The 26144-nt window shown below is 48.9% G+C and overlaps 1 protein-coding gene across 4 annotated transcripts in view; it reads right to left on the bottom strand.

Annotated features, from left to right (window-relative positions):
• The window catches only part of EPN2 (epsin 2), a 103145-nt gene that overhangs the window by 11629 nt on the left and 65372 nt on the right, over positions 1 to 26144 (bottom strand). For all 4 annotated transcript variants that reach the window (XM_050763891.1, XM_050763890.1, XM_050763889.1 and 1 more), the window contains 3 exons: positions 15870 to 15982; positions 13717 to 13809; positions 12581 to 12755 (listed from right to left, as the gene is read on the bottom strand). In XM_050763891.1, the coding sequence (XP_050619848.1) occupies positions 12581 to 12755; positions 13717 to 13809; positions 15870 to 15982 (381 nt within the window). The remainder of the gene's footprint in view (positions 1 to 12580; positions 12756 to 13716; positions 13810 to 15869; positions 15983 to 26144) is intronic.

Consider the following 26144-nt stretch of genomic DNA (forward strand, 5'->3'; position numbering starts at 1 on the left):
CTAGTTTTTTGTATTTTTAGTAGAGACAGGGTTTCACCATGTTAGCCAGGATGGTCTCGATCTCCTGACCTTGTGATCCGCCCGTCTCGGCCTCCCAAAGTGCTGGGATTACAGGCTTGAGCCACCGCGCCCGGCCACAAACAAAGTTCTTCATAAGGTACTACAACTTTTAAAATATTTCCCTGGCTTAGGTTTTGTAATTGTTTCTTATCCTTAAGATTTTTACATCTATATTCATAACCAGATTGGCCTGAAATGTTTGTTCTCACACTGCACTGCCCTTGTCTGGTGTTGCCGTTAGGCTTATGCTAGTCTCATACAATGAGTAGGAATATTCTCTATTTTCCTGTTCCCTAAAGGAGTTTGTGTGAAGGTAGGATTGTTTCTTGAATGTTGTTAGTATTTACCAGCAAAGCCCTCTGGGTGGATTTGCAGAAGGGGAGGATTTTAAAATACTGATTCCATACCTTCCATGATTACAGATTTCTATTTATAGGTTTTCTTCAGTTAGTTTTGCTGTTTCCTTTTTAATTTTATCCATTTTATCTAAGGTTTTGGATTTTTAAGCACAGAGCTGATCAAAGAGCCAGCCTCTCACCCGACGTGAAATCCTGAGCGTGCCACCAGTTATGCTGTTTCATTCCTAATGCTATTTGTGCCCTTCCTCTTAAAAAAAATTGCTTGCCAGAAATTTGTCTATTACTCTTTTCAATTACTGACTTGTCTTTATGGATACTATTATGTGTTTATGTTCTTTTCATTAATTTCTATCTTTATCCTTATAATTTCCTTTTATGTCAGTGTAATGCTATTCTAACCTCATTGTATCTTTCTTCTTTACTAATGTGAACATTTAAAGCTATACATTTATTTTACTATTGCTTCAGTTGTCCCACAAATTCTTATGTAAAAATATATTACTGGCCAGGCACAGTGGCTCACACCTGTAATCCCAGCACTTTGGGAGGCCGAGGCGGGTGGATCACCTGAGGTTGGGAGTTCCTAGACCAGCCTGATCAACATTGAAAAACCTCATCTCTACTAAAAATACAATATTAGCTGGGCCCACGTGGTGGCACATGCCTGTAATCCCAGCTACTCAGGAAGCTGAGGCAGGAGAATTGCTTGAACCCAGGAGGCAGAGGTTGCGGTGAGCCAAGATAGCACCATCGCACTCCAGCCTGGGCAACAAGAGCAAAACTCCGTCTCTAAAATTAAAAACAAAAAAAACAAACAAACAAAAAATATATATATATAAAAAATATATATATATTTAATTTGGTTTTAAATATATTTGATTTTCCTTATAATTTTTTCTGTGATTCAAGAATTTAGAAGTGTTCTTAAAATTTTAGATGTATGAAGTTTTTTTTTTTTTTTTTTTTTTGAGACGGAGTCTCGCTCTGTCGCCCAGGTTGGAGTGCAGTGGCCGGATCTCAGCTCACTGCAAGCTCCACCTCCCAGGTTTACGCCATTCTCCTGCCTCAGCCTCCTGAGTAGCTGGGACTACAAGCGCCCGCCACCTCGCCCGGCTAGTTTTCTGTATTTTTAGTAGAGACGGGGTTTCACCGTGTTAGCCAGGATGGTCTCGATCTCCTGACCTTGTGATCCGCCCGTCTCGGCCTCCCAAAGTGCTGGGATTACAGGCTTGAGCCACCGCGCCCGGCCAAGTTTTTCTACTTATCCTTTTGTTAACTGATTTTTTACTGTGATCAGAAATTCTGTTATATGTGATACCAATTTTTTGAAATTTGTTGAGACTAGCTTTTCTGTCTAGGACATCATCAATTTTTTCCAAGTACTCTCCATGTGACTACAAAGGATGTGTATTCTCCAATTGCTGGGAACAACAAATTCACAAGCTTGTGGCCTATGCTGCTCAAATTTTCTTAAATCCTTATTACTTCTGAAATGCTCCCCCACATTATTTCCCATTTCCGACACTCTTCATTCTGTCCTGAAGATCTGAGTTTCCATCTGGTTTTCCCTCCTATCAGCCTGAAGAACTTCTTTTAGCATTTCTGTGGTACAGATGTGCTGGCAACGATTTCTCTTAGTGTTTTACTACCAGATGTCATCATTTCACCTTTATTCTTCAAGAACACCTTCACTGAATACAGAATTCTGGGGGTTGGCAGTTTTTGTTGTTGTATCCAAACTTAAAATCTCTTTTTAAAAAAAATTATCAATTCTTGGAAGAAAGATGATTTTGCTAGCAATGGCTTTCCAGGTTGACCATGTTTTTCTTGTAGCACACTGACGACTCTATGCCACTCAGACATCTACTGTTGCTGTCAAGAAGTTAGCTATCCATTTAGTTGCCATTTTTTTGTAATGAATGGCCTGTTCTCTGTAGGTTTATTTAAGTTATTTTCTTCCTCTGTCGTTCTGCAGTTTCCTGATGGATACGTCTCGGTGGGGATTTCTTTGATTTATCTTGCTTAGGATTCACCAGGCTTCCTGGATCGGAGAAGTAGCATCTTTCCAAAATTCTTGAAAATCCTCAGTCATTTTTCAAATATTAGCTCTTCTGAAACTCCAAACAGATACGTGTTAGATATCCTCACTCTGCTCCCATGTTTACCCCCAGCCACACTGATTCCCAACTGCTTCCCAAATGCCTGGCACCTTCTGGGCCTCTCCGGCCCTCGTATTTTCTCTTCCCGCCTTCTCTGACTCCTCTGGAATCCTCCCCTTGACTTTCTTTTAGATCATTTATCATATAGCACCATAACTATTATTTAACTACAAGTCTCTCATGGACTGTAAACTCCCTGGGGTGAGGGCTACCTTCAGCCCTGGCATCAGACATGAGGGTGGCACCCAGCAAGCTTGTGACAGCCTGGCTGAGCTCTAAGGCTTAGAGAAAGGCAGCAGAAGGTGGCAGCGATGTGTCGATCTCGGAAGACTAGGGAATGCTCCCCTGAGCCTCCAAGACAACTAGTCTCTCTCCTCATTCCTACTCTCATTCCTACAAATGCTTCTCTTAAAAGCCCCAGCTCTACTGCTCAAGGATGGACAGGTGAAAAGGAGACTCCTTGGCTTTCAAAAAGATGAACCAACTGCTAGCCATTCTACATGTAGCTTCATGCCTTCTAGTCTCTGAAATGCTGAATAGCCTTAGGAAGGGACTATTAAGCCATACCAGTCACTATCTTTTTCTTTTTTCTTTTTTTTTTTTTTTAGAGACAGGTTGTTGCTCTGTCACCCAGGCTGGAGTGCAGTAGTGCAATCACAGTTCACTGCAGCTTCAACCTCCTAGGTTCAAGTGATCCTCCCACTTCAGCCTCCCAAGTAGCTGGGACCACAGGCACACCACCATGCTTGGCTGATTTTTTATTTTTTTGTAAAGATGGGGTCTCCTTATGTTGCCCAGGCTGGTCTCACAGGCATGAGCCACTGCACCTGGCCCACCAGCCACTATCTTGGTGGCCTTTTTCACTTTTGGCCAGGATCAGCTACTGGCTAGCTGTAGCAGCACAGGGAAGGAGAGGAGGAGAGTGCTGCCTTCACTCCTTCCCAAGCTTGCCCCGGCGATAGGGGCCATGCCAGGCCAAAGCAGACGTCAATCTGCAAGCTTCATTCCCAACATCCCATGGACACTAGTGCCTTTTGTTTCCTTGTGGCCTGTCCACTCCTGTTTGGACTCAGGGCTTCTCCTGCTGCTGCCCCGGAACCCACAACATTCTAGAGGCTCCAGAAATAACTGTTTCTATCCAGAAGCTCCTTCTGACACTTCACTCCTCATCTTCCAGCGTCTCATGCAGATCGCCCTCCTCCGGGACTGAAGCTGCCCTTGCCAGGTCCACCTCTGCTCGACATGGGGAAGGGGCTATCAGGAAGCTGAACCTGCCCCCTGCTGGAATCACACTGTAGAGAGAAGCCCTCACTCTAACCCCCTGCAACAGGACACCTTGTGGGTCCTCAGCTCTCTGTCCCAGCTGGAGGTAAGTGGTATGGTGGAAATGATGAATCAGGGAGAGAGCTGATTGCAAGCTGAAGAGCTGTGGTGTGACTTCAGGACTGCCATGACACAACATAGAGGACACGGGAGGCCTGAGGCTCGGTGCTAGGCTGATTGTGGCCCCTGTGGAGCCTGGGGGAGTCAACATCCCTTCCTCACTGCCTATGTTCAGCAGCCCAGCTGTGCCTGGATGACACAGACTGGAGCCTCGTTTCCCCTGCAGCCCTGACCGTGCATCGTCTCCCCTTCACGCTATCCCACTCCCCAGCTACTATCTCTTCCCACTTGCCTCTGTCAGGGGACATGCCACGGTTACTTCCAGCCCCCACTCCTGCTTTCTCCTGCAAGGATGCCCTGGTTCTCCTTGGAAGAATTCTCCCCTCACCCACTTCCAGTCAGTCTTGAAAGGGACAGACCCTCCCCTGGCAACAGAGAAGGGTTCTCACTGGTTAAAGTCAATCTGCAAATTGTCCCCAACTCCAATCCCCCATCCCCAAATCCCAGAAATGGTACTGGAGCTACAGAGAAATCTGTTCTCTGTCCCCCGGGCTGTATTAACTGGGACTATGAGGTGGGCACCCGAGGCAGCCATTATACTTGCCAGAGCAAAGGCTTGAGCTTCTGAGGTGAACAGCACAGCAAAGGGGGTCTGAGTCTTGGTGGTCACCTCCTAGCCACTGGGTCAAGCTGAGGGCATCCTGACCAAACTGGCTCCCCTGACACACTGTGGGGGGGGGGGCACTTGCTGGGAAGGCCCGGCCCCCACCCTGCAGCCTCCATGCCAGCCTGCCATGCAGTTCCCACTCTAAACCCAGCTCAAAACCCTTCTCAGGGCACTCATGCTGCTTGTGTGCATGTAAGACTGCATCTATCCCCCTTGCCAAAGCATGTGCTCCATGAGAACATGGGCTGGGTATGCTTTGCTCCCTGTCCCTGAGAACCAAGCCTGACACACGGAGGGCGCGCTCCATCACTAACTAGTGATTGAAGAGAGGTCACAAGGATCAAGGGAACCACAGGACTTCAGGCTGGCAGGGACTTTGTAGTTTATCTGCATTTCTGCACACTGGAGTTCAGTGACCACTTCTAACAGGTTCTGGATAAATGTCCACTTCAGGGGCTCAGAAACACAACCAGATTAGAGTGGCCCATAATCTCCATCCTGATGATCTAAGACATAGAGATCTCAAGTGTCTTAGACTAAGTGGTATTCAGGCACCCTGGGCCAGGGGGCACCAGACTAGTGGTTCTCAACCATGGCTCTTCTTGAGAAGCTCTTAGGGATTTTAGTAAAATACTGATGCTGTCCTCTTCATACACACAGATTCTGGGGTGAGCCCAAGCATTTGGGTTTTTAGAAGCTCCTGAGATGACTCAAATGGGCAGCCAGGATGCGTAAGAAACACTGAGCTCTGGGTGCACCCAGACCTCTCACCAAGCCCTCCCCACAAGTGAGGCCCCATCTGAGGGCCCAGCTCAGACTCACAGGCCTGAGTGGGCAGATGGGTGGTGGAGACAAGCTCTGGCCTCCCACAGTCACCTTGTTCTATCCAAACAACATTTGGTCAGCAGTATCCAGGCCTGGCCCCAGGATGGCCCCTCCCTCTGAGATAAACAGACAGCCACTACAGCCAGTATGCAGGTCACAGGCAGCCATCAATGGCGAGATACAGGGCAAAAGGCAGGCCTGAGGAGAGGGTGACCACATCCCCAAGTAGGGATGTCTGAGCCATGATTTCAAAAATACGTAAGAGTTTGCCAGGCAGACAATGAGACACAATATAAAGATTAGGCATTTAAGGGAATCCAGGATGCCTGAGCCCCTGCAAAGGCCCTCACCAGAGAGGAGTCTGAGCTCTGCTCCGAGCCCCAAGTCCCTCAGGCTTTGCCTTTCTGACTTAAGCCGCTGCACACCCAGGCTGCCTACAAAAGTAGAATCTGTCCCCAGGCACGGTGGCTCATGCCTGTAATCCCAACACTTGGGGAGGTCGAGACGGGTGGATCACAAGGTCAGGAGTTCGAGACCAGCCTGGCCAATATGGTGAAACCCCGTCTCTACTAAAAATACAAAAAAATTAGCTGGGCATAGTGGTACACGCCCGTAATCTCAGCTACTTGGGAGGCTGAGGCAGGAGAATCGCTTGAACCTGGGAGGCAGAGGTTGCAGTGAGCCAAGATTGCGCCACTGCACTCCAGCCTGGGTGACAGAACGAGACTCCGTCTCAAAAAAAAAAAAAAAAATTTTTTTTTAAAGTAGAATCTGTCCTTCCATCTAGACGTACTCTCAGACAGTGAGGTTCTAGACACCATTTAAACTAACAGGTTTATATCTTTAAGAGTTAACACAAGGCATTTTAACATTTCTGGAAAAACTTTTTTTTTTTTTTTTTTTTTTTTTGAGACAGCGTCTCACTGTTGCCCAGGCTGGAGTGCAGTGGCGTGGTCTTGGCTCACTGCAACCTCTGCCTCCCCAGTTCAAGTGATTCTCATGCCTCAGTCTCCCAAGTAGCTGGGATTACAGGCACACACCACCCCACCTGGCTAATTTTTTGCATTTTTAGTAGAGACGGGGTTTCAGCACATTAGCCAAGGTCTCGAACTCTCGGCCTCATTTCTGCCATACCTGGCCTCCTAAAGTGCTGTGATTACAGGCGTGAGCCACCATAGCTGGCCATTTCTGGAAGAATTCTTTCTACCGTGAGCTCTGCAACATGTGCAATGTCTCCACTACATGAGTTCTGAAGCACTCTCCATGAGCCAGCAGCACGCTGACCCACTATCCAGGACTCAGGGACCAGGTTTCCACGTGAGAACCACACACTCCAGTGGAATGCCACCTGAAACTATTCCAGAGACTCTTCTGACACCTCCAGTTAGTTCTTATGGGCCCTGCTTCCCCTTTAGAATCTGCTATTAAAATAACAAACAAAAGCACTGCTAAGAATTTTAAAACTCAGCAACTGTATCATGCCCAATGTTGAAACTAACAAGTTTTGGCTGAGAAAGACTCTTTTTTCTCTTTTTTTTTTTTGAGACAGAGTCTTGCTCTGTCGCCCAGGCTGGAGTGCAATGGCGCGATCTCGGCTCACCGCAACCTCCACCTCCTAGGTTCAAGCGATTCTCCTGCCTCAGCCTCCCAAGTAGCTGGGATTACAAGTGCATACCACCATGCCCAGCTAATTTTTGTATTTTTAGTAGCGATGGGGTTTCACTATGTTGGTCAAGGATGATCTCGATCTCTTGACCTCATGATCCACCCGCCTCAGCCTCCCAAAATACTGGGATTGCAGGCATGAGCCACTGCACCCAGTCAAGAACCTCTTACTCTTATAGCCTGCATAGACAAAGTTGGTCACAGCTCAGATAGCTTTGAACACAGAGTGAAGTATGTGCTTGGATCAAACCCTGACCACCTCCAAATCATCCAGGTAATCATGGACAAGCTGTTTGGCGTGGGTGGGCTCTGTGTAGTTTGCATTCTGCAAGTGACACTGGGGACCCATGTGTGTACAGGACACCGCAAACTGCTGGGCTAAATTCAGACTATACAAATGGGCAAAGCCCCCCAGACACATACACAGTCCCATGGCCAGTGTGACCTTCTTTGCTGTGTACAGGGGAGTCGTGGAAGGCCACACACTGTGGCACCTTGCTTTCTTCAAATGTGACTTGGGACAAAGTCACAAAGTCATCAGCGTTCCCTGAGGGCCAGCTGTGCCCTCAGGGAACGCTTGCTGGCTCGGGGAGGCGCTGGACATGCTCCTCCTCTATGAATGGATAGTAGATCCGCTGCAAGGCTTCTCTCTGTGCTCTCCCTCTCCACGTCCTTGGCAGGGTCCAGGCCATGCCACATACCCAATCAATAAATGCTTGTTGAAAGCTCAAGTGAATGAGAGGAAACGAAGATGGAACCAAGGTTTGAAAGATCAAGCAGTTTCCGGCCTCTTCCTCTGTGGGGCCCATTCACAGGGAGCCTGTGTCCCGGTCGCCTCCCACCCGCCAGCCTGGCTCATCCCGAGCCTCACAGATGCATATTCATGTGCACAGGGAGGCAGTCACAACTGGAGGGTCACAGAAGAACTGAGCTGTGCAGAGGTCACCAACAAGCCAGCAGCACCACCTGCTGCTGCCAGGGCGGAAGACAGTCTCTGTCCCAGCCCAGGCAGTGGGCGGGAGTGCAGAGAGAGGGCTCCAGCCAGCCAAGGTCTTCTGAATCAGCAGGCTGTGAGCCCTCCTCAGACCAGGTGGCTGCTTTGTGGGTCTGGAACAGAGGAGGAAGTGCCCCACTGACCTGGCAGGCTCCAATCTCCCTCCTTTCAGCCCTGAGCATTTCCTCCCAAGGCCACTTGGCCAAGCTGCTTCTAGTGCTGCTTGGAAAAAACTGGTAATGATGGTAATGATGGGGTTCATTACAAATGGTGGCTTTCAAAACAGTGTTTCTTTCATCCAGAGGGCACAGCTGACAGTGTTATGGGAAGGGACTCCAATCTTTCTAATTTATGAATGCGTCTCAGGATGGAGGGGTGACCCTGAAAATGTGCACTATTGGATTTAACTAGATGCTAAACAATAAATCCGATACCACACTCTTGCTCTGAGGCTATGCTGACGAATGTGGAAGCAGAGGGTGTGCTAACATGCTTCAGTGAATGCAGGAGCTAGCGGAGGGCCATTCTCCTGCAGAGCTGGTCAACACTACCACTGAGAATTACAAGAATCTCAGAATTAAATCACTGTGATTTTAATGTATTTTTCTACTGAAAGTAGAGCACTAGAACTGCAAAACACCCCTATGAACATCACTAGGCTGCTTAGTAAATGACGGTACAGCATGGTACTGCTTAGAATTCCTAATGATGCCTAAAAATGCTCATGACACTACAAATTGAAATATACACATACACACACACACATAATTATATATACAATATAGCTTCAACTAAGTAAAAACATAATGCCCATAAAAAAGACAGGAAGCAGACAAGCTAACATTTTAACAGTGGCTATCTCTCCATATTGGAATTTGTGGTGACTTTTCCAGGACATGCCAGGGCCACAGAAGGGCCTCGCAGCAGTCCAGGATGGTGTGACAAGTACAGGACATGGTGCCATAAGCACTGAGCCTGCCCCAAACCTACTAACAATGTCTCTGGGCTTTAGTGGCCTGTCTCCTCCCCAAGTCACTGGTAATAACGCCAAGTGCATCAGAACCAAGAAGGTCCAAGGTTGGGCAAGTGGCAAGAGATGGCAAACTGGCAGTCAACAAGCCACATGTGCCCATCCTCAGATAGCTTTTAATTAGCTCCAACCATATTCTTAATTTTTAAAATTCACAGCCAACATTTAAACACTAATAGATTTCAAACATCTAGGTTTCTATCTGTTCTTTAAAAAAACTGGATTCATAACAGCCAAAATGTGGAAACAGCCCAAATATCCATCAATTGCTGAATGGTTAAACAAAGTGTTACATATCCATGCAATGGAATATTACTTATCCACAGAAAGTCATGAAGGACTGACACATGGTATAACATCGATGAACCTCGAAAACATGATGCTAAACGAAATAAGCCAGGCACAAAAGCCCACATAGTGCATGACTCCATTTCTACGAAATGTCCAGAGAGGTGAATCCCTGGAGATAGAAAGCACATCAGTGGTTGCCAGGGGCTGGGTATGCGGTTTCTTTCTGGGGTGATGGAAATGTTCTGGAATTAAACATCTGATGGTGGCTGCACAACATTGTGAATGTGCTGAAAACCAGTCAAGTGTCCACTTTAAAATGGTTGCAATGGGCCAGGCGTGGTGCCTCATGCCTGTAATCCCAGCACTTTGGGAGACCGAGGCAGGCGGATCACTTAAGGTCAGGAGTTTGAGACCAGCTCGGCCAACGTGGTGAAACCATGTCTCTACTAAAAATAAAAAAACTAGCCGGGTGTGGTGGTGGGCGCCTGTAATCCCAGCTACTCAGGAGGATGAGGCAGGAGAATTGCTTGAACCTGGGAGGCAAAGGTTACAAATGAGCTAAGATGGTGCCACTGTACTCCAGCCTGGGTGACAGTGAGACTCTGTCTCAAAAAAGAAAAAAAAAAGGTTGAAATGGTGAATTTTATCTCAAGTTCTTAAAATTTGGGAGGGCAGATTCATGTGGGCAGCATTCTTAGGTGAAGCAGCAGCCCACCAGGCCCACCAAGCTGCCCCCATTCATTAGGGGAGACTCCCCCGCTCACACTCCCTGGACTCCTGTACCGAGTCTCATCCCAGGGTGCTCTCAACACAGTATTGCTATTACACTGTGTTCTTAGAGGGTCAGGTCAGGTCCTTGGCTCAGCCCAGGACACTTGGGTCCAGGGCAGAGCCCTGTCCACCAGCCAAAAGAAGGGCTGGGCATAACTTGGTCATTTAAAGATATTTCGAGATTTTTTTTTTTTTTTTTTTTTTGAGACGGAGTCTCGCTCTGTCACCCAGGCTGGAGTGCAGTGGCCGGATCTCAGCTCACTGCAAGCTCCGCCTCCCGGGTTCACGCCATTCTCCAGCCTCAGCCTCCCGAGTAGCTGGGACTACAGGCGCCCGCCGCCTCGCCCGGCTAGTTTTTTTGTATTTCTTAATAGAGACGGGGTTTCACCGTGTTAGCCAGGATGGTCTCGATCTCCTGACCTCGTGATCCGCCCATCTCGGCCTCCCAAAGTGCTGGGATTACAGGCTTGAGCCACCGCGCCCGGCCAAGATATTTCGAGATTTTTGTCTCTCCTGACTGGGAAAAACTTACCCCTGGTAAACAAGTCAAACAATATAAAAAAGTAAAGTGTGAAAACTAAGCCTCCTTCCCACCACTCTGATCCCCAATCCCCTCCCCAGAATTTAACTCTATTAAACCCACCTGGCTCCTGGTGTGACCACTTTCTTTACAGGGCACTAAGATAACTATCCAACAGTTTAATGAACAGTCTTTCCTGAAAACACCCTAACCGTAACTTCCAGTGGCCATCACTTCACAGACTACTCATTCTTCAGATTTAAAAATAAAGCCAAAGCCACTGTCTGAAAGGGTCTGCCAGCCCTGGGGCACCACAGTCCCCATGTGTGGTGGTAAAACCTTACCACAGGCTCCCTGGGGGTACCACACACAGGTGACAAACCCTGTGAACCAACCTCTTGAGCTGCCCTGGAACTGGCCTTCAGTGAATGAAAGCTGTGGGCAATTTTGCCTGGGGCTTTTCCCAAGGCCCAGAGGGCTCCTGCCAAAGGGGGTATGAGGCCCTGCCTGGGTTGCAGAGGCCACCATCAAGCTATCAGAACTCACCACATGCTAAAGGGCATCTGGGGCTGACAGTGTCTTCTGGACCAAGTCCAAGCACTTTGTAAGGCTGAGTGCAGGCCCTGAGTGATCTGGGCCCTTCTCCCCTGCTTCCCGGTTCACATAGGCTGGTTGCATCTGCACCCACTCCACCACTCCGTACCCCTCTGCTTCTCACACTCTGAGTCTTCTGCAGGGAACTCCCTGCCTCTTGTTGCCTGGCCACCTTCTCTTCCCTGGGGACTCGACAGAAATAGCCTTCCTCCAAAATGCTTGCCTCACACTCCCTGGACTCCTGTACTGAGTCTCATCTCATCCCAGCATGCTCTCAAACAACCTCCATCGAGGCCTGGACTACACAGTACTGCTATTACACTGTGTTCCTGTCCTGCCTGCTCCTGAGCAGGGCCTTGACAACAGACAACAGGGACAATAATCATCTGTTGTCTCAGGGATCATGCACAGCAGAACACAGCCTGTCGTTTGGTACATTTTAGTAAACATCTAAGGAACCAAGTTGAACATGAGACGGTTCTGAAAGAAACAAGAGACTCCAGGAGATACAGGCAAGATGCCACAACATATACAAAGTTCCCAAACAAAAAGCCCACAGGTCAGCCATGCCCAGTAGGGTTTAGTGCACCAGGAGGGGCCCCCCAGGGCACCAGACCAGGAAGCCTTCACAAAGCCTGCTGGGCCATGCTCCTGCCCAGTGATTAAGAAACTCGTGGGCCCATATCAAACCAGTTGTGTCATGCTCACATTTTGAACTTCCCACCACAATTCCTCTTACATCTCATGTTAAGCAAAACTTTAAAATATTCATTTAGCCTATTAAACGGATTTTCTACTGCTTTAAGTAACAAGCAGAATTATAGCACATGTATCCCCTTTTCATCAGCAGTGGCGGTAAGCACATCATAATTTCCAGCTAATTACAGCAGCTTGATTTGGATGCTCCGCGCTGTGTATTATGGTTCCTTCAGCTGGGGCACTGGGTGCAATGCTGAGGTTGAAAGAGTTGAAACGTGTCCCAGAGAAGGCACAAGGCATTCCTGATGCAAGTGGGAGGCTGAGGTGAAGTCGACTTTCCTTCTCCCAAAGCAGAAAACCACTCAAAACAAAGAGAGAACACCATGCCACCATCCTCACGGAGGAGGGCGAGGGCCAGTTGGATGTAATTGACGAGGGCTAGAGGAGCCTGGACACCCACTACAATCGACCAGATCCAAGTGAGTGAGAGACAGCAAGAAGCACTACCCTGCCCCTCACCCATCCAGCAGGCAAGCACGGGAGACCAGTAATGGGGTCTTTACCAAATGATGGCCAGGGGTCTGAAGCACTCGCAGGAGCTGCTGGCCTGCCCCAGGGGTTGGTCTGGTTAGTGGAGGCCGACGGGCCCCAGGGCTCCGCTTTCTGGGCCGGAAGGCCTGAGCTGGGGAGAGCATCCATTAAATCCAACAGCGTAGTCTGCTGTGGGAGAGAGCCGTGCTTTTAAGACAAAGAGAAGGGGATAGATTTTACTATGCTACAGTTACAGCAAATACCCACGAACTAGCCATAAATATCAACCACCCATGCCTCGTCCTCCAGTGAAGCCCTCTAGGAGAGGCTGAGAAGAACTTCGAAACTGAGCTGTCCCATCTTCCTCCCCATCCGGCCAGCTCTCCAGTCACAACAAGCTATTTACTGTTTGCCAACCCCCCCACCAGACTTCACAGACCTCAGGGCTCCACAGACTTTTCCAGGATAACCCTAGCTTCTGCCTGGGCTGTGGACATCCTCTAAAACGCCATCCCTCCCACCTGCCAGCCACTATCGAGGACCAGCCTGAGGGCCCTCCTCCTGGGGTCGCCCGCATGCTCCCTACTCTCAAGACCACCCCATGTGTCATCAGGGATCATCACCATCATCCAGTCAGGAGCCAGGGGCTCCACAGGCCTCAGTAGCACTGTAAGAGGGGAGGCCAATGGAGCCCCGGGGCCTGTGGGGTGAGGAGGGGTCTGGGTCTCGACAGGATGATGATGAGTTTGTCAAAAGCACAGCCATGTCCTGGTCACCTCTACATCAAAGCAGGAAGCCTGGCACAGTGATGACGAGGCAACCAGCACTACTGGAGGCACACCCTGCTGCAGGAAAGCGTTTCGCAGCCCCTGGCATGTAGCTCACTTGACAGCTGCCACAGCCACAGAAGCAGGACGCAAGCGCTATCATCACCTTCATTTTACAAACGAGCAGACTGAGGCACTGGGATGTTAAGTGTCTCCTGGTTAGTTCAGGTATGTTTTCAGTCGCCTGCTCACCTAGCCCTCGCCCACTACAGGCATGAGCGTTATTTGCTGAGGTTGGAGAACCCACTGTGCATCATGCCAACAAGGAAGGTTGGGTGGGGGACACTGAGGCAACAACTACAGGACAGGGTGAAACATCTGCCCTCCCAGCAAGCTCTTACCTCTTTCTTTTTTGGAATTTTAACTGTGTCCCTTCGGCTTTCTTCCAGGGCCATCTGTAATCTGAGGTCATCACCCCGCCTGAGGCGTTCTTCCTGTAGAGGGACAATGCAAACTGGTAATTGTAATAACATCACTGGACAGAACAAAGCCACACTGGCCAGAAACAGGAAATGCACATTGTATGATGTAGTATTTCAAAGGAAGATTTCAAAACTACTTGTAAAACACAATTACTTTCAAATTCCAAATGTGTGTGTACCCAGAAGGCTCCTCCCTCATTGCAACTCCTGTGACTTTGACCCCCTTGGGGTCACACCAGGGAGACCATGGCTCAGGTACCACCAAACTGGGGAAAGGGAATGCTTAATCTAAAATTTTTTTTCTCGAAATGAAAGTGGCTTTATAAATTCTTTCTACTTATAGAAGCAATACGTGTCCTTATAAAACACAAATCTGACAACCCAAAAAGGAATTAGAAAGAAGATAAATATCACGTATCATTCCACCTCCACTGTGTATGCTTCCGGAAAATGGCTGCATATTTCTATGATTCCTAACAGAAATGATTCACTATCTTTATTTAAGGCAAAGTCACCATATGCAAAAGACAGGGTTATCCTAAGCTTTTATGTAATATAATAATTAAATATAAATAATATATTCCTTGTATTTTTTTCTTTTCTTGTTTTTAAGAGACAGGGTCTCATGGTATTACCCAGACTGGCACACAGTAGCTATTCAAAGGGACAATCCCACTACTGATCAGCATGGGAGTTTGAACTTGCTCCCTTATATTTTATTATAAATATTAACTAAAATGGGCTCAAACTGTCCGTCTGTCCCTGTGTTTCTCAGTGGATGCTACCATGCACCTTCTTCCTGGGCTGCCGGCCATGGAGCCTCATGCATCCACGTGGGCAGTTACTGGCGGCCTGTTTCCCACTGCAGGGAAAGAGAGGCCACAACTGAGACTGCCCGCTGTTACTGAGCTTTAGAATGTTGCCAATTATAGACACACAAACAATGCCGGGACAAACCTGTCTGTTCTCAAATCTAGGTATCCCTAGTATTCCTCGCTGAACATCAACTTCTAACAGAGGAGAGGAATCCCTGTGCTGCCCCGGTCCCATCTACCTTTTTTAACCAAAGGTCAGTGGACACAGCCCTGATAACTGCAACCAAACGCATGACAATTTGTAAGGCCACTCTAATTGCTCCTTTCCCTCCTCCCTATTGTAAAGTAATGCATGCTTACTAAAGAAAAATGGGGGACAGGCGCGGTGGCCCACGACTGTACTCTCAGCACTTTGGGAGGCCGAGGTGGGCAGATCACTTGAGGTCAGAAGTTCAAGACCAGCCTGACCAACATGGTGAAACCCTACCTCTACTAAAAATACAAAAATAAGCCTGGCATGGTGGGACGCGCCTGAAATCCCAGCTACTCGGGACGCTGAGGCACGAGAATCACTTGAACCCAGGAGGCAGAGGTCGCCGTAAGCCAAGATTGCACCACTGCACTCCAGCCTGGGTGACAGAGCAAGACTCTGTCAAAAAAAAAAAAAAAAGAAAAAGAAAAAAAGAAAAGGAGAAGAAAGAAAAAAGAAAAAAAGAAAAGAGAAAAATGGGACCTGAAAAAATTAAAACTATACATACTTCTGTCATCGAAACACAAGCACTCTCATTTTGCGAGCATTTTTTCCAGTCTTTGTTTTTCTGCAAATCTCTTGCTACAGGTCACCAAAGTGCTTGGGAAGGGCTAGGCTGGCTCCTGCCCCTCAGGCCTGCATCCCTGTGCCCACCTTGCATGCCACCCTTCAAGGAGCCTGGGCAGGCTCAGCTCACTCAGGGAAAGCCCAGACATGGCTGTGTCTGCACAAGTGTTTCTGGGAAGCATTTTTAACTGGTTTCTCTCCTTGGCAATGACTTCCTAGAAAATCTTTCCTAAATGTAACTTTGCATGGGATCCCTCCCTGACTGGGAGGGACATAGGGTGACAAGGATACACACTGATGGCAGCACAAAATGCCATCTCAGCAAGCATATCTGAAATGTTTTGGAGACAGGGCTGTGTCTGCCATCATCCTCCCAGTGAGCCACACTCCACCCCGAGCACGGGCAGTCAATGCAGTGCAGACCTGCCTGGGGCACTGACCTGCTCAGCCACTTCTCTGCTCATGGCAAGTGCCAGCTGCAGCTGAAGCTCCTCTTCTCCACTAGTCTGGGGCCGGGCTTGCTCCAGCTCGGAGGACACTCGTGGGGAGGTGGCTGTTGAGGAAGAACAAGTCATCACATGCAAAAGACAAGGCTGATACAGCTCCTGCATAGCGGTTTCCTGGGCAGACCACATCCCATTCCCATCTCAAACCCATAAAGTCCAGCAGTAGCCCAACAATGCAGGCAGAGGAAAGGAAAGGCTTACAAATATTTGAATGTTAAAATAAGTGACAGCCAAATGTAGCTTCCCAAATACAGAAGCCCCCTAGTACCAACCAAGAGAAAATGCCTTTGGGTGTGCAAGCCCCAGCCATCAGACCTCACAAGGATCAGAACCTCAGTCTTCACTGCAGATCTGCAGTGCTCCAAAAATGGAACTAACTCAAGCTGGACCAAAGAGCATCCTTCAAACAAGTGCAGGGCATCTGGAGACCAAAGACTCCACTCCAGGCACACCAACGCTCAAGAGTTGACTTTTGAGACCAGGCACGCTGGCTCACGCCTATAATCCCTGCACTTTGGGAGGCCAAGGCGGGCAGATCACAAGGTCAAGAGATTGAAACCATCCTGGCCAACATGGTGAAATGCTGTCTTTACTAAAACTGCAAAAATTAGCTGGGTGTGGTGGCGTGTGCCTGTAATCCCAGCTAGCAGGAGAATCGCTTAGAGACCCGGGAGGCAGAGGTTGTAGTGAGCCGAGATCTCACTACTGCACTCCAGCCTGGTGACAGAGTGAGACTCTGTCTCAAAAAAAAAAAAAAAAAAAAAAAAAGAGTTGACCTTTGCCTCTCACAGTGTTACTACGAGATCATAGAAAATGAAGCCTGCCCATTTCTGCAGTGACCCCAGACATTTTCGTTTTGTAAGCAGCTTTGTACACTGATTAGAAAGAAATAGAGATAAAAATGCAGACACACATGCAGACACTTTTGCTGTGCACTTAGCTAGTTTAAATACTTCTAAGCAGCTCCTGGAAAGACAGTTTTTACTGAATGAATGAGATGTGAAGTCGTAGCCGATGTAACAAACCCCACTGGAGTCTTGACATTCACACCATAAACCATGGTGCTGGGTGCTGGGACTTACACAGTCATTAGGATGTCTCATGGATCAGAAAATCTAAATGCCTCCAGAAATTACTGTAGAGTTTTGGAAGTATGCGCCAACCTCTGCCCCGTTTCAGGAAGGATCCATAGCTTCTCTAAAACTCTCAGAGCAAGATCTGCCCACTGAGAGATTTGGAGCTACTGCTTTAGATGGTTCTTCGCCCTGTCCTCCTCCTGGGTCTCTGTGCATGCAGTTCCCCCAGCGCACCCACCTCCTCTTTCGTATTCAGAGCTCAGCTTCCCCGACTTGGTCCTTCCCATCCATCCTGATGCTGTATCAGACTCTGCACCTCTGCACCTCTCCCGTGTAGCACTCACCCCTGGCTGACAAACACCTCTTGGGTGGAGGCTTACATGCAAGAATGGACAGGTGCATGCACAGGTCGATAGATGGACAGATGGACAACTACAGAATTCAATTTCATGGTTAACGGGTCATTTTAAAATGTTCTAATTTGCCAGGCATGGCGGCTTATGCCTGTAATCCTAGCACTTTGGGAGGCTGAGGCGGATCACCTGAGGCCAGGAGTTCTAGACAAGCCTGGCCAAAATGGTAAAACCCGGTCTCTACTGAAAATACAAAAATTAGCTGGGTGTGGTGGCGGGTGCCAGTAATCCGAACTACTTGGGAGGCTGAGGCAGGAGAACTGCTTGAACACAGGAGGCAGAGGTTGCAGTGGGCCAAGATCAAGCTACTGCACTCCAGCCTGGGCAAAAGAGCAAGATTCCATCTCAAAAAATAAATAAGTGTTCTAATTGTGTATTAGTTTACTTCCTTCTTTCATTACATCTATTTTAGGAAACCTAACTAGCAGGATTCACTCACCTAGGTGTTGCTTCTGCCTTACTTTCCAGTCTATATTTGATTCTTATGGTTTTCCTCTTTGAAAGAAACTAAAAGGTTGGGAATAATTCTTGGCAAAGGAGGCTTTCAGATGGCTGGGCCACAGCTATGTTGAATAAAACAGGGGAAGAGGCCTAAATGCAATTCAGGCCACAGATGTGATCCACAGAAGAACCAGGGCAGGTAGAAAGAGGCTGCTTCTGGGCAGAGGGCTGAGGTGGGGCCGGGCAGGAGACTGGGAATTTCTCTACCACGTGAGGTTGCCAAGCAGAGGCATCACCCTGTCTTGAAATTCTTAAAGACACACAAAACATATAGCAATAAATTTACTTTGGAACAGACCGGGCGCAGTGGCTCACGCCTATAATCCCAGCACTTTGGGAGGCCGAGGCAGGTGGATCACGAGGTCAGGAGATCGAGACCATCCTAGCTACAAGGTCAGGAGATTGAGAACATCCTAGCTAACATGGTGAAACCCCATCTCCACTAAAAATACAAAATAAATGAGCCAGGCGTGATAGTGGGCGCCTGTAGTCCCAGCTACTCAGGAGGCTGAGGCAGGAAAATGGTGTGAACCCGGGAGACAGAGCTTGCAGTGAGCCGAGATCGCGCCACCGCACTCCAGCCTGGGCGACAGAGCGAGACTCTGTCTCGAAAAAAAAAACAGAAAGAAAAAGAAAATTGCAGCTATAAAAACACAAATGTATTTTTCTAAATAAAATCAAGTCAAATCCCATCTTAGTGTTATCACCCAATTATATTTCCCAAAGTATCTCTTCAGAAATAAAGTTAGAGGGTGATGAAAAGTCCTCAATCCACCTTAACAACTTGATTTCTTAATAATACACCAAAACAAAAAGTATATTTTTTTGTGGGCTTTGTTCTTAAACTTCACCTACGCCAATCAGAACTCTCAAGTTTGGGCTTTTCTATGTTCAAAAAGATGTCACCATCCACATGGAAGAGAATAAAGGAAGCCAGACAGTTCCAGGGGACTCTTCTCAGTTGAACAGGGCACTCCCATCCAAATCATTAACCACTCCAGCCACCTGTTCCCAGCCTCTTTCCTGATAAGGAATCTCTGAGGGTTGGTTCACAAAACCCTTGCTTTATAATATTGCACTTCTGACACATCTCATTTACTACCAAATGGAAACCACAAATGAATCAAGTAGAAGGCTCATATCTCACCCCACCCCGAAAAACGTGCTCTGGAAAACAAGCCCCATCCTGGCAGGGAAGCTGGTACTGGGTTGCACAGCTACAGTGACTGATACAGCCAGGTTGGAGGGGGAGAGTGGGTGCGGGAATCTGAACTGGACCTGCTGGAGAAGTGAGGCCTCCTTTGTCCTCTGAGCTTTCTAGCACATCTGCAAGGCCAGACTAGCTTCAAATGCAAACGTACATGTTTATGTCTACCATAACTGACACTGTTACAATAATGCACAGCTGGCACATACCGGCTCACCACATCATAGCTCACCACATCAATGTGGAAATTAAAGACAAAGGGTATTCCCCTGAATGCTGTGGTTTTCATAAACGGATGTACAGCTTTCAGTTCTGCAGATGGCAGAATTCTTGGCCACCAACCACTGAACATCAGCTGAGCTACACACAGCGGGTCTGAACTTCGAGGGAGGATTCCAGCAGAGATATTCTTGCCTTGGTGACAGCAGCTCAGCTCCACAAAGGGCCTCTTGTGCCCATGCACATGACAGTGAACACAGATGTCGTTGTGAGACAGGCCTGAATGGGCCCTTCTGACCACCTGAGCCTGGCTTTGGCTCAGCTCTGAGGATCTGAAGGTTCAAAGCTCACAGGGACCAAGGGAAAAAGCAAGTGCTGGAGGATGTGCCACTCACTCATTGTTGCAGGTTGCTTTCTTCCCAGACACTCACTGGAAGGAAGAACGGGAATTGTTCGTTTAAGCTCATCACTAAAGTTGCACCAAATGCATGGCCCTTCTTCCGTGAAGGCGGCCTTTTGCATTATGAATCCCACTGGAAGAGCTCCAAGTCTTCACTTGCTGTGGCCAAGAACTGTAACCACAGGTAGGCCTTATTTCTATCCTTTCCAGTCTGTCACACTGGCTGAGAAAAAGCCTAAGCGGGAGAGGCTCAGTAGGAAAGCTAGAAAAGCCCAACATTTCCCTCAAAATACAATCTAAAAAGAAGATCAAGAAAACTCTCCCAACTCAGACAGACAAGGGTCTCTCCCACTCAAGTCTGCCCTGTCTGCTCCAGGGACCGCCCCGCAGAGCCTGGCTGCCTGAACTCTGCGTAAGGGAGGGACATCCTTTCCCAAAAGTGCTCCTAAAACAAAGGGTGAAAGATTTTCTAATAAAGATGCTTCAGCGGGCCACTTTCAGGTAACTGTGGAAGAAGGCAATCGAGTTGGTAGAAAAACAGGAAATTGATTCTTATCAACTACATTTTGCAATTTTCCTAGAAAGTACAGAAGCAGCATCTGCCAGCCACAAAGTGCTGATTAAAGAGCCTCCTCTAATCTACATGGATAGGTCAAAGAGAAAGAAAGCGGCAGTTGCAAAAAATCCAAATGTAGGCTAGGCGTGGTGGTTCATGCCTGTAATGATGTCACAGCACTTTGGGAGACCAAGGTGGGTGGATCACTTGAGGCCAGGAGTTCGAGATCAGCCTGGCCAACCAGGGCAAAACCCTGTCTCTACTAAACATACAAAATTTAGCCAGGTGTGGTGGCACGTGCCTGTAGTCCCAGCTACTCAGGAGGTTAACGCATGAGAATCACTTGAACTAGGCAAGTGGAGGTTGCAGCGAGCCAAGATCGCACCACTGCACTCCAGTCTGGGCAACAGAGCAAGACTGTCACAAAAAAACAAAAACAAAAACAAAACAAAACAAAAAAACCAAAAACCCCACAAGTGTATTTTTACATTTTACAGCACGTGGGACAGGATTCTACCATCAAATGGCTCTGTGCAGTGGGCAGCATGACTGTACAGGTACGTGAGCGTCACAGACCCTGTGGGGAAGGCAGGGTGAGGTCCTGGTCTTCGTATGTCCCTGGGCCTAGTCTGGTAATGCTGGGTACACAGGCATGTATGACAACTCAGCAAAAACGAAAGGTGGCCAGGCTTGGGGGGCGTGAGAAGACCCCACATGGGCCCAAGCGCTGTCACCACTCCTCACACCCTGTGCATGTCAGCCAAGAGAAGACCAGATAGTGGAAAGAGCACTGGACGGACGAACCTTGTCTCCACCACTGACCAGCAGTGGGAGTCCATGTGATAGCCTGACCTCTTTGAGCTTCTGCTCCCACATCAGTGAAATGAAGACAGTGGGGCCTGTGGGAGGAGGTAAGCAACTGACCTACAAAGGGGTCAGGAGTGCCGGGATGCAGGTGGCTCTTCCCTGTAGATTCCAGCCCTGTCCTGAGCTGGTGCTCTGTCCTCCATCCATGGAGACCAGACCACCTGAGGGTTAAGCTCTGTCAGGCACCCAACCCTCCACCTCACACACAGAAAGCATGGCCCTTCCCAGGCCTCCAAGGAACAGGCCTGGGGCTGCTTTCTGCTGGGCTGGCCTACTTCGAGGGAGGGGCTAGGGAGCCAGCGCTGAGCCCAGGGTCAGCGTCTACTGTCCAATGGTCAGTTCTCCAGTCCAGCTAAGTTCCTTCCTCGTTATTGAACAGCAGCAAAGTGCTTCCTCAATGTAATGACAGCATCCTGTGGTTCCAGGGGCCACTTCCTGAATCAGCAATTATCTTGGCTACTGAGGACATTCCCACCACTTCTCAACACAGGAGAGCCTCCAGTGCCCTCACTTTACCTCCCTGCAGGGAGGGGCTGGGAAGGCTGCTTTTAGTCTAATGAGGCAAATCATAAAAAAGTTAAGTTCAGATTATACCAGGTAATTTTTTTTTTTTTTTTTTTGAGATGGAGTCTCACTCTGTCACCCAGGCTGGAGTGCGATGGAGTGGTCTCGGCTCACTGCAACCTCCGCCTCAGCCTCCTGAGTAGCTGGGACTACAGGCACGAACCACAACACCCAGCTAATTTTTGTATTTTTAGGAGAGACGGGATTTCACTATGTTGGCCAGGTTGGTCTTGAACTCCTAACCTCATGATCTACCCGCCTCAGCCTCCCAAAGTGCTGGGATTACAGGCGTAAGCCACCCCACCCGGCCTACACCAGGTAATATTTAACAGGAATATAAATACGTGGTGCAAAAGCCAAAAAGGTGTATAATGAAAAATGCAATGAAGCATGACCACAGCCAGATCACTGTCCAGCCACAAGGGGGACGTGACTTTACAACACAGGGACAAATCACAAAGTCATTTTGTGCTGTGGCCAACGCTGGCACTATCAGTGGTGGGAGGGCTGCCTATCAGGTGACATCATATCCCCACCCACGACAGTCCCAGCAAAACGCTGATATGCACAGAATCCAGACTCTAGCCGTGATTCCGATTCGCAGGAAGCTCAGGTTGAGGGCCAGGCTGAGCACCGTGAGAGGCAGCAGACGGGCAGATCCAAGCCAGGGACAGACACCCCAAAGGAAGGCTAGCCCCGAGGAATAGAGAACGTGCTGCCATGACACAGACTGCAGGGACAGGATGGCTAGACTCAGCCTGAGGTCCTGGGGTGGCCTCACATTAGGCTGATCAGCAGCAAGACACTTCCAGACAACTGGAAAAATATGACCATGACCTCAGTGTGAGATGATGCTGCTAATTTCCGACTTTGCGAGGTGTGTGAGTGTGTGTGTGACAGTGGCTGTGTGTATGACTCTCCAGGAAAAGATGTGTACTGAAGTATTTAGGGTAGGAATGTGAGGATACCCACGACTTACTCTTAAATATTTCAGCATAAAAGGAAGTGAGAGCCACTCCTCTCATCCTGCCCCACTGCTCTCCCCGGAGGAGACAGCTGTTCACATTTTCTTGTGCTTCCACCCAGAAAAGCTTCTGAATGCACACTGTGTGTGTAGAAAACTGAAGCGCACTTCCCTCTCTGACACTCGCCCAGAAGGAACCCCTCCTCCCTGCCCTATGTGCTTCTCCCACCTGGGCCTGACCCCAGGCAGAGCGACATCAGCCTGAGAGGGCAGCCCAGTGTGGCAGACAAGAGCATGGGCCCTTGAGTCCATGCCTGGGCTCAGATCTGGGCTCTGCCACTTCTTAATGCGTGACCTTGGCCTAGGTCAGCTGTCCACAACCTTTCTGGCACCAGAGACTGGTTTAGTGGAAGACAGTTTTTCCACGGCCAGGAGTGGGGAGGGGGATGGTTTCAGGATGGTTCCAGCACATTACATTTATTGTGGACTTTATTTCCGTTATTATTACATTGTAATATAGAATGAAATAATTCTACAACTCACCATAATATAGAATCAGTGGGAGCCCTGAGCTTGTTTCCCTGCAACTACACAGTTCCATCTGGGGGTGATGGGAAACACTGACAGACCATCAGGCATTAGATTCTCATAAGGAGCATATAACCTATGTCCCTCACATGTGCAGTTCACGATAGGCTTTGTGCTCCTATGAGAATCTAATGCCACTGCTGATCTGATAGGAGGTGGAGCTCAGACAGTAATGTAAGTGATGGGGAATGGCTATAAATACAGGTGAAGCTTTGGGTCTGTGGCCCGGAGGTTGGGGACCTCTGGCCTAGGTGATTACCTTCTCAGTGCCTGTTTTCTCATCTGCAGAATGGGGATGGAGAACCGTCTCCCAGGGTTGTTGTGGGGAACAAACAAGAAGTAATATGAAAATCACCCACTGCCTCTGCAATACTGTCTCTTGAGGAACCCTCCATCCATAAAGGGGTGCTGCCCTGCTTACAGTCCAGGCTGAGGCCAGGGGTGCAGTGACTGTCCCAACTCCACCCAGCTGGGGCAGGTGGAGTCTGACCCTGAAGGTCTGGCTCTTCATTACCAACCCTTCCCACTGATGGGGACACCGGGGCCCAGAGAGGGTAAATGGCTGCGGCTCACAGCCATCCAGGGGCAGGATGAGAACTCAGAGCCAAGACTCAGGACCTATGCCCCATGCTTGCTCCTAGCACCCTAAAGGGGCTTTGCCCCCTCAGTCAGTTACATGTGCACACCCACACCGAGCACAGCCTCCTCTAGGACTGAGGAAAGTCTCTGCTCCCATGAGTTTGTGTTCCAATAAGGAAAGACCATAAACAAATCTAAACCGGAGGGACAGGGCAGGGCAGGGTGGAGAAGAGGAGAGTCTGCTCGGCTATGCTCTGACAGGAGGCACTGGCACAGAGCCCTGGAAGGGCTGGCAAAAGGGCACGGGCACTTCTGAGAGCAGGGGACAGGCTCTGAGGCTAGTGTCAGCAGAGGGCACCCAAGGGCACATGACCAAAGAGTGGTGGGGGTTCAGAAGCCCTCAGAGGTGCTCTGGAGAGTCTAAGTGGGGCAGTGATGCCACTTGACTGGTCTAGGGAACATGGGCCAGAAAAGTAGCTATGAAGGGTATGAGAAGTGGCTGGAGTCTGGACACATTTAATTGGGATCCTATGTATGATACCTGGTTCCTGAACCAGCTGGTACATGGTGCTGCCACATGATGTGGACTCAGCACTTACAGTGCCTTCTTCTGACCAGGGGCTAAGGGCAGAACTGGGTGCCCATAGGAAGTAGGATGAAGAACATGACCTTATTTGTAAACAGGATAGCTACAGATGTAATTAGTGAAGATGTAATTAGTGAAGATGAGGTCATACTGGAGCAGGATGGGCCCTAGAGTCAATAGAACTAGTGTCCTTAGAAGAGACAGAAGCACAGACACACCAGGGGAGACTGCCATGGGACCCTGGAGGTAGAGACTGGGGTGACACAGCAGCTAGCCAAGTAACACGGGCGTCTGCTTGCTTCCCATCCTCCCCGGGCACCTGCCATGCAGGCTCCTTCCTGCCTCGAGCCTTTGCCTGACTGCTGCTCCCTCACACTGTGTGTGCTGCTCATGGTCCTCAAATGGGAAGGAGAACCACATCCTCATCCCTAAGTAGCAGCTCTAAGGCAACCTTCTCAATGCAGGGGAGCCTGGCTTTGTTTCTCATCAGACTGGGAGTTCAACAGAGCAGGGGGGCCATTCATTTTATTTGCTATTGGTACCTGGAGCTGGCCTTGGCGCACAGAGAGCACTCAGTGGATGTGGAGGCCAAAGCAGCTCCATCTTAGAGGCTAATTCACCAGGCTGGCTTCTGATTAATCCCAGTTCCAGGAAGGCCTCCAAGACTGACAGTTTGCCAAGCGCGGTGACTCACGCCTATAATCCCAGCACTTTGGGAGGCCGAGGCGGATGGATCACCTGAGGTCAGGAGTTTGAGACCCGCCTGACCAACGTGGAGAAACCCCGTCTCTACTAAAAATACAAAATTAGCCAGGCATGGTGGTGAGCGCCTGTAATCCCAGCTACTTGGGAGGCTGAGGGAGGAGAATTGCTTGAACCCGGGAGGCAGAGGTTGCAGTGAGCCGAGACTGCACCATTGCACTCTAGCGTGGGCAACAACAGCAAAACTCTGTCTCAAAAAAAAAAAAAAAAAAAAAAAGATTTACAGTGTTTATTGTTTTTATGTAAGAGCACATACTTACCTTAAATCCTGTCTTTAGGTCAAACTACCTTAATGTTATCGTACTTCAAATGTTCTATACATTCCTTCTGAACCACCCCTTCCCTATGGTATATAAGCCCTAGCTCTGGGGGGTAATGGCGTGGGATCTGACATGTTGTCTCACCACTGCCTGAGAAAGACGTGGCTTCTGCTCATAAGTCCCTGTTTGTTTGTTTGTTTCTTTCTTTCTTTCTTTTTTTTTTTTTTGAGATGGAGTCTCGCTTTGTCGCCCAGGCTGGAGTGCAGTGGCCAGATCTCAGCTCACTGCAAGCTCCGCCTCCCGGGTTTACGCCATTCTCCTGCCTCAGCCTCCCGAGTAGCTGGGACTACAGGCGCCTGCCACCTCGCCTGGCTAGTTTTTTTTGTAGTTTTTAGTAGAAACGGGGTTTCACCCGGTTAGCCAGGATGGTCTCGATCTCCTGACCTCGTGATCCGCCTGTCTCAGCCTCCCAAAGTGCTGGGATTAGAGGCTTGAGCCACCGCGCCCGGCCTGTTTCTTTCTAAGAAACTGAATTTGTCAGCCTCCTTCCTTGGCCCCTGGACACTGGGGGTAGATGTGCATAGACCTGCCCACCACAGAACCGTAGGGCAGCTGGGCGGCACCTAGACTGCAGCCCTGATCCCCTGTAGCTGCGTGTTCTAGTCTG

The sequence above is a fragment of the Macaca thibetana genome, chromosome 16, assembly GCF_024542745.1.
Source record: "Macaca thibetana thibetana isolate TM-01 chromosome 16, ASM2454274v1, whole genome shotgun sequence".
Lineage (NCBI taxonomy): Eukaryota > Metazoa > Chordata > Mammalia > Primates > Cercopithecidae > Macaca > Macaca thibetana.